The sequence below is a fragment of the Sinocyclocheilus anshuiensis genome, unplaced genomic scaffold (assembly GCF_001515605.1).
Source record: "Sinocyclocheilus anshuiensis isolate Anshui unplaced genomic scaffold, SAMN03320099.WGS_v1.1 scaffold88, whole genome shotgun sequence".
NCBI classification, from domain to species: domain Eukaryota; kingdom Metazoa; phylum Chordata; class Actinopteri; order Cypriniformes; family Cyprinidae; genus Sinocyclocheilus; species Sinocyclocheilus anshuiensis.
The window spans coordinates 377,244-386,570 of NW_015555728.1; the positions used below are offsets into that span (position 1 = coordinate 377,244).

Consider the following 9,327-nt stretch of genomic DNA (forward strand, 5'->3'; position numbering starts at 1 on the left):
GATCACAAATGCAGACATGGTTTTATGTTTAAAAAGACAGTATAAGTCATTATAATCCGTAATTATGTCCCCACTGGATGCAACAAATGTCTCGTTTATAATGGGTTTTAATTTTTTTGTCTCGTCGCTCCGGCCGGACAGGGCATCACAGTATAGTAAGGGGCGTAATATTTCCGTCACACGCTTGAGGTATTCGGCCAATCACAACGCACTGGATAGCTGGCCAATCAGAGCAAACCTCGCTTTTCAGACCGATGAGCTTTGTAAAAATCGACGCGTTTCAGAAAGGCGGGGCATAGAGGAGAAACAATAATGTACAGTATGTAGAAAATAATGTTTTTTGAACCTTAAACCGCATAAACACATTTCATTACACCAAATACACAAAATTATGTTATTTTTAGCAACATCATATGACCCCTTTAAAACCACGGGATGAAATTTATAATAATAATAATGATGATAATAATGTATTGTATTTACTGAAAAACATGGTGGATTTAAGGTGAAAAACAGGTAGATTTCTGCTTGGTAGAAATTGGTTTTATATAAGTAGTGTACAGTATAATCTATCACTCGAAAGTTTTTTGTTAAAGAAATTAATACTTTTATTCAGCAAAGATTAATTAAAGTTTAAATTGATCAAAAGTGACAGTCAGAGAATCCTGAAAAAAATGATGTATCATGGTGTCCACCAAAATATTAAGCAGCACAACTGTATTTTTAATACTTTTTTTGTATATTTAAATAATCATCAAACAGTCATTAGTAAACCGTTATATTCATAATGTTCTATTACCAGCTAAATCATTGAGTGTATACAGTGTATTGTAAAAGTTCAGTACATCGCCCAGCCCTAATCAATCCAGGAAGTTGTCTATAATATGAACTATATAACTACATCATTCAGTCAGCTACTGAATGAGGTTGAAGGTCTCCTGATTATGCCGTATTCTTAACCGTACCAGCAGGAGTGACTTTGGAGCCACATGAAGGGGTCATGAACTGAGTAATCAAAATTCCCTTGATCTTTTGACATAGAGGTCATTGTACTATAAAAACATCCTGTAGGTTTCGGAACTCAAAACTTTCTCGTTAGTCTAAAAACAGCTTATATTGAAGAAAATCTGCCAAAATGACAGGTTGTGGAATGTGCCACTTTATGATGTAATAGTGTGGCTAAACACCGTCTCCACAAAAGAAGATCGTTTACAAACAAGGCACAATTCGACACAGGATTTTCAGAAAGATTGAAACTAAAAGACAATGCTGTGCTTACTATATTGGATCCGACAGTAATGTCGCACCACACAAGTGTGAGTAACTGTTTGTATTATGGGGTCACTATTGCTTTTTCTGTTATTACAGATCGTTTGATATGTACTGAGTATTTGTGTTTTTAACCTAAATCACAGTGGCGTCCATCTATGAAGGATATAGGCTGTCAAACATACAAAACTGTTAGCCAATCACAATCCGCCACGCCTATTCAAACAGAGCGTTTCGATGAGGGGGGTCAAAACAGGACAGAAAATAGCCTATTACTTCTAAATTATGTTGTGTTTTGATGTAAAAATCTTGATAACATTATAAGTGGACCTCAGAGAACAGTACAAATTAATAAAAAAGACAGTTCATGACCCCTTTAAAGGACCAACTGCTGCTCAATCAGTGGATCCTGAACTCATGTGTTTAAAATAAGAATCTCTTGCTTTATGAGACTCCTGAGTCACTCCAGGAATGTGGCCCCTTTACTCGGCATGTTCTTATATAACCAAACAGGTCTGTGTGTTGACCCTCTTATTGGAAGCCTAAATTGAAACCACTTGAAGTGTGTAAAATGCACTGTTACTTGAAAAAGTTGTTAGGAGGCTTCAACACTATAGTGGTTGTCTTAAAGTGGTTTAGCACCACAGTTTATGTGCCACAAACTTGTTGATGGATAACGATTGAAGATATAGCTGGAGATTACTTGGAAGTTTCTACAGAAATGGGTTGATTTAACAATATATTCCAATATATAGAGCTAGAAATGTTGTTTAAAATTATATTTAAACAGTGAAAGCAAAAATATTGATATTTTTATTTGACTTTCTCCTAAAGGATTTAAATAGTCATCACTCTATGTGTCAGGTAGCACATTATAGGATCAGCTAAATTATTTTGTTTTATTCTCTTGTTGTTTCCCCACTGATATATATAATGTGTAATATTTCTGTCTGGTCTCTGGTGGCTTTATTGACTTTGTGTGTGCGTGGATAGACTCTTTTCTGTTCTTTATATTTATCCAGAGATTGGTGTGCGTGTCTGGACTGTTAGTCACTTACCTTATTACCAGGGCCCTGGTCTATTTACACATGTTGTGTTATATCAAGACTTAATTTGAGCAGAGAACTGGATAATGAGCTTTGAGTAAGTGAACGTTTGGAGAGCAGCTACTGTGGGAGAATGTCAGTAAGACACAGTAGGACAGCTCAGACTGAAAGCAGAGGTGTGGAGATGATATTTAATGGCTGTTCTGATGGTAGTTTGTGAAAAATGAAGGAGATGGTTATCACCACAGTGTGAGATGTAGGATAGTTAAAGGAATAGTTCATCCAAAGATTGACATTTTGTCACTTTTTACTCACCTTCATGTTGTTTCAAAGCTGTATGGCATTCTCAAGCTCCAAAAAGACAAAAAAAAAAACTAAAAGTACCATGAGTTGTGAAATTTACATTGTTATTTACTGATAATCTTCCCCTCCTGTGGGCCAAAACAGAAAAACTGAAACAGTGGGTTGAACTCAAGAACTAGTCAGATTCATGAACAAATCATTCACACCTGTTTTGTGAACTGGATCAGTGGATTAATTGAAAAGATCCAACTCAACAGAGTGATCCTTTATGGATCTGACATTGCTGATTATAATAATATGAACACCATGGAGAGCAAATGCAGATTTTCAGTGAGTATTTTGGTTTGACTTTAGGAAACATGGAATAAAGTGCTTGGAATATAGAGTCATGTGGACTAGTTTTATGTTATTTTATTGTGATCGTTGGATCATTTTGGAGCTTAACAACTTAACTATCCTCATTCACTTTCATTATATTGAAAAGAATGGGCAGGATATTCTTCAGAAATTCACCTTTTATGTTCCACATAAAGAAGCAATTTGGGTTGGAACAAGTAAATATTGTACAAGTAAATAATGATTTAATTTATATTTTTGGTGAAACTATTCCTTTAATGCTAAATTTTATGCTCCACATTTTTCCTTTTTAGTTTTGATTCTTCATATTCTCTCTCAGGATCTCATTTACCAGATCTGTGTTGTTGTTAAGAACCTCTGTGTTGGGAAAAACCCAAGACTGACATTTTTGTATATTTGTATTTGATCATGCATATCAAACAAAGCAATATTGCATGTTTATTTCCCAATCTGCAGTCCCATATTTTGTGTGTGTATCAAATGTAATCAATTCACGTTTACAGAGGTTATGCATTTAAAATGCCATCTTCGCTGAGTCGCCACCTTTGAAAACTTCTAATGATGAAAATTCATTGAATTTCAAATCTGGGAGTGCTGCAACCCTAAGCAGACATCATACATCCTCTTGAGCAAAAGCCTTTTCAAATATTCAGCGCTCATAAATATATTTATGAGACTAAAACAGTCGCATGTACATTGCATATCTTTCTTATCCTTTCTTGTTCGTTTCATTATCTGTGGTTTTCTCTTTGTATTTCTCTCCACAGTAGTCCACGTTAACCTCAGTAATTCCTCAGGCCTGAATCCACTAAAACATTCTGATTACTTTCAGTTTATTTATTTATCAACACTTTTTTTCTTGACATGTTTATACAGTTCAGCGACCACAGGGCGTTCTGCAGTCTGTTTGGTGTCAGACTCTAGAAAAAGAAGCAAATTCATTCAGGCCGACTGCAGACAGATTCAGGCTGTTACTGCTAGATAAGACATGATGCTCTTCAGTATGGGGGTGTGTTTGCGCTGACTGTTGTTCGAAGTTTGAGAAGGATTTGGTTTTTAAGTAAAAGTGTGTGAGCTCCGAGGTGGAATATTTTCAGCTTTGACAGTTTTTGAGGCATTTCTACTCAGAGTTTGTCTGGCATTGCACTCAAATCTGGAGTTTCTTGGTCAAATAAGTTCATAAAGGTACGTTTGACTGAGACGCAGGCTTGTAACCCCAGTATAGGTTAGTGAGTTTAGGATGAAGTTGATTATGAACTTTATTATCTCCACGAGCGCGCCAATGTGCAACAAATAAAAATAGTAGTCCCGTATCCGGCCCACAATCTAAAATGAGTTTGACACCCCGTGTGTAAAGTGCCCATCCCTGAACTCTGCCTCCGTCCGGCTTTGTGTTAAAGCCGTTCATAGATTTGGATTAAAATTCTTTCACATTATCAGTCACTGAATGCTGTCTGAAATCATTCTGCAACCTCTTTCCTTTCCCTTCTCATATTTAGCAGGCTGGAAGGACAAAAGGACAAAAGCTGAGAGAGAAAAGAACAGGCCAAGAGAGAGCGTATGGGTACAAAAAAAAAAAGGAAAATAGCAAAGTTTTGTGGAGTGTTGCCCCTAGAGGTCTTCTCGAGTCCTAAAATCTGTACCCGACCCGAATCAACCCGAATCACTTCTTACCCGAACCCGACGTGCATAAATAAATTTTTTTTAAAGAAAAAACAGACCCGAGACAGATCCAATGAAATTAGACCCGAGTCCGACAGCATTTATTTTCGAACCCGACTGGACCCGAACGTAAACGGCTTTGACGTGTGTACAGCCTGCAGCCCCGCAGTCAGTAAAGAAAAATCCAGATGTCCTGCAGACTGATTTGGCCGGTTCTCCTTTACTTTGATTTATTTAACATTTATTCAATTTATTATTAGGCTACTTTATATCAGTGCCTTTTCCACTCCAGCTGCATCTGTCTGTCAGCCCCCTCCCCCTCCAATCCGTCTGACCCTTGTCTGCTTAGATGCTCGGTGAGGAGAGGGAGAGAATGAGAGTACAAAACTCTACGCTGTGAACAGGGCAACTGCCTTCTGGGAAGATTCTATTCACTCAAACGCGCACACAAACCCCCCTCTCCCTGTCCTCTACACCCGTCCACCCCCCTCTCTTTTAGTCTGCCCAGAGGGTTTTGTTCCTGCACCGGGCAACTTTTTTACCCTCCACTTCTCTGTGTGTGAGCTGTTTTGTTTTGGTTCTCTTCAGTCGGATTCCTGAATTTATTGAAGGATTCATTGGACTGTCTAGAGCATCTCTTCTCATTTTGAAATCATTATTCGCCCCAACGTTTGCAGCATCCTGGCTCGGCGACGGTGGAGACGGTTTTCTTCTGTCCCTGAGAGGATTATGAGCATGTGCTAGAAAGAGCGTGTATGTGAGAAGGAGAGGGAGAGACGACGTAAGAAGACGAGAGAGACGGAGTATATTGAACCCGACTGGACCCGAACGTAAACGGCTTTGACGTGTGTACAGCCTGCAGCCCCGCAGTCAGTAAAGAAAAATCCAGATGTCCTGCAGACTGATTTGGCCGGTTCTCCTTTACTTTGATTTATTTAACATTTATTCAATTTATTATTAGGCTACCATACTCGTATAATAAGGAACGAAAAACTGACAGACAGACAGACAAACTCCACTCACAAGAGAATATTGTTCTCCTTGCGTTTCTCCCAGAGGCTTAACCAAACAGGATTTCCGTGATGCCGGCTGAAGTGAAGCAGGTCAGTTTGGGGATTCACTCGCTCTCATCCTCCTTTCTCTTCTGTTTGCTGTTGATTGCTTGAGTGTATTTGTTTTGTTTTTTTTAATTACCACCCAATTTTCCTGCTCTTTAGTGGTCAGGTTGTGGTTGTGTTGGATGTTAAGTTGTCCCTCAAATTTCCTTCCTTTCATTCTGCTTTTCTAATCGTACATTTTGATGTAGAATATCAACACGTCGTATCTTGAATACTGTTGTGGTCACATGCTGAACTGTCAACATTCAGTATGTCCATTCAGTACACATCTATCCAGAGGTGAATATTTCTCTACTTTTGATTCAGATTCAGTTGTGCTCAGCTGTCAATAACATTCCCAGAATGTCAAGCAGCATGTGGACGCATCTAACAAAACAGCCAAGGTAAAAATGCGGAATCGTACAGGATTTGAAAAAGAGAAAATAGTCAGATGGACGTTGAACACAGCAAAGTTGATGAAAAGTAGCCAGGATTGAAGATTTACTGCTTTGCCAGCACTGGACTCATCAGTGGTCAACTATTTGTTTTCTTTGTTTTGGAGCTACCACATTGCCTGGCAAAGCTGCGAGGAGGTCAAAGGCATGTTCTTTTTAATCGGCATGCAGGGATTTTCTAAAGACGTGTTCCCAAGACGGTGCTGTGTCATTCCATACCGTAAAAATGTGCCAGGTTGGACAGTTAGGACACGTAAATAACAAGGGACAGGCTTTGAAAGAAACAAGCAGTCTTTTTATGTTCAAATGTGTTCTGAGCTAATGAATTTTTCGAAAGACATTCTTACAACCATCTGTTTGGCACCGTTAATCTGTTCACGGCTGTCTCATGGATGGTTGCTGCTACATAACTGGCACAGGAGAGGCAGCTGTATTTATTTTACGATACGCTAAGCATAACAAAGTCTGAAGGCGCCGAATTTGAAGCGTCTCCATCCATGAACCCCTACCTCCACAGGATGGACGTTCCTGCCATTCTTTGGGGTTCACCGTATGCTCTATCTAACCTCTGCTAACCTCCGAGCATTCCTTAAGACTGGCACCTGCTTCGGTGAGGTCAGACGTGTCACACAAGGGCATGGAGATTAAGAGGCTCTGCTTTCGGCTGGAGTGTCTGACATGGTTGATTCGGTCATCTTGGTTGTTGGACAAAGCCACTGAGTGTGAAGACATAAGTTCACTAAACAGTTGCACCACTTATTAGAAGCTCTAGAGTGTGACATCCTGTTTGTTGTGGTGTCTAAAGAACATGCTTAATGTCTCAAAACATCTCAAAAAGTCTCAAAGCTTAATGCTTTTTTCCGCACTGAAGGTGAAATCTTATTTTTTTTTTTTCTTAAATCAAATTATTCTTTCCCCCTGACTTTTCAGGTTAAATGGGGACAGATAATTTTTTTCTGACTGTAATTGCTTTTGCTAGAATATCCATTGGTTGTCATAGCAACCATACAAACTTCTTCAAACTTCTCACCATATTTGAGACTTTAGCAATGGCTGTTTCACCACTGATTGTGTATCATTAGGGTAGTATTCGAATCTAAACACATTTTCGCAAAAAAAAAAAAAAAGAAGAATGGGTGGCATATATAATATTGCTAAAAATAACAATTCTGTCATCATTTTATTTGCCCTTATGTCATTCCAAAATATGACTTTTTTCTACTATGGAATGCAAAAGTATATATTTTGCCCCAGTTTGTTTGTTTGTTTATTTATTTATTTATTTTTTGGTTCATACAATGAAAGTCAGTTTCAGTGTTTTGGACCCCATTAACTTTCATTGTATGGACAATAACATTCTTAAAATATTTGTTTTTTCTTGTTTTATTCTTTAGATAAATTCTTTAGATATTCTTTTTCTTGTTTTATTCTTTATTCTTTTTTAACTGATAGCTTCTGAATGCTTTTCTTCTTTGTTGCTCTGCAATGCATCTTGAGTGTGAAGTTAGACATCTCTATAAATGAAACGCATTCATGTTCACGTGTTACAGAAATTAGACCAAAAGTATGAAATGCCTGCAATGTCTTTCCCTAACCAACATGCACTGCGGCCGTGTTACAGTGACTCCCAATCCAGCTGAGCTTACTGTCCTCAACCCTCAATTACCGTGGGGTGAATCAGCCTGCCTGAGTCTAGGTTAAATATAAACATCTGATACTTTAGCGGAGGGAGGCAGTGCCGTCACTGCAAAAGAGATTTAGCCTTATCAAAACCGAACCAGCCATCTCCAGACATAAAAATTATTTATCTTTCAAAAAACCATTTACATTTAATTTAGACTGAGACTATTGACTTCCACCGCAATTGTACGGTGTTTGCTTATCCCCAGAGTGCTTATTTTAAGTTTTGCCTGGTATTTCCAAAAGTTATTTGCCTATTGTGTTCCCTCTTGGTAGAAATCGCTAGATCGGACCGAAAGGGCACTCTAGCTTTAGCGATTAAAGCATACCACTGCTGTCAGGCCTCTCTTTTGTAAAGCCTTGTTCATTCACTGTACCATGGCATGGATCAGTATTTGAAGACATATAGAGCAGAAGAGGCTGATTGTGACTGTGAATGGTGCGTTAAATGTCAATGACCCAAAAGAACTCTGGGTAATTGTGCTGGTGCTCGTGGTTTGTTGGGCAGGGGTGGAGTAGGAGGGCATGGTGAAGAGGCTCCAGATGTCCCACTGCAGCTGTGCTGCCCAAATCAGGGCATTTCAGAATCTCTGGTATGACAGAACAAAGATCTGTTCCACCTCTCGAAGGCTGAGTGAGTGCCAGGGTTTTGGATGAGGTGATGGCTTTAAGATAATAGCTGGGCCTTTTAACCACTCATCTCCGCTAAGTATCTGATGCCCTTCAGATGCCAAGTTGCAGTTAATTTTGAATTAGCAGCCTGAACCACACTTGTGCTGGCTCACGGGTACCTGTGTTACACTGGACATGCCATGAAAGCTTGGCATGCTATCAGGACGTCAATCACATTGTGCTGTCCAGTAACCCATTTGGCATGCTGACTGCGTGCCCGATATAGACCTGCCTTACTTGCCTGCGTTTTCTCATGCAATGCAGAGCAGCACTAGCGGACCCTTCCACAACAGCTCTGTCAAACTGCCTCTGCTTCTTGGCTGCTCACTCAATCTTATTCAGTCAGACACCCTTTCAGATGGATGTCTGTTCTCACACTCAGTAAGCTGTTTCCAAAAGTGCTAATGGAGAAGATTGTGTGTTAATGAGCTGAATATTTGTTAGCATGAAGCGTTTAGCCTCTATACCCCTCTATGGGCCTATAATATCTTTATATATTCATTCATTTATCTTTCATTAAGCCGAGTAGAATCACGTATTTATTGTTAGACCAAACAATTGCATTGCATTGTTTTGGACAGATTGTTGTAGTGCAAATTGAGACAAATGGTGTTTTTTTGCCAATTATTGAGATGTAGAGTCCCTTGCATGTTACATATTAAACAATATAACTTTTACATATACCATATATGTAATTTTGCAAGAGTCTTAGGCCACTAGCATTTTCACTAACAAAAAAAAAGCGTTTGTCATGTTTGTAAACTGATATTTCCTACTGACATACTG

At 38.9% G+C, this 9,327-nt stretch overlaps 1 protein-coding gene across 4 annotated transcripts in view; it reads left to right on the forward strand.

Annotated features, from left to right (window-relative positions):
• LOC107672748 (armadillo repeat protein deleted in velo-cardio-facial syndrome homolog) overlaps positions 1-9,327 on the forward strand; it is a 267,938-nt gene that overhangs the window by 156,649 nt on the left and 101,962 nt on the right. For 2 of the 4 annotated variants that reach the window (XM_016466074.1, XM_016466072.1), the window contains exon 1: positions 5,610-5,740. The exons of the other annotated variants lie outside the window; for them this stretch is intronic. Coding sequence is in view for 1 of the 2 variants with exons in the window: in XM_016466072.1 (XP_016321558.1) it covers positions 5,720-5,740 (21 nt within the window). In the remaining variant the exon portion in view is untranslated. Of the gene's footprint in view, positions 1-5,609; positions 5,741-9,327 lie in introns of those variants that run through there. 4 annotated transcript variants of the gene reach the window in all.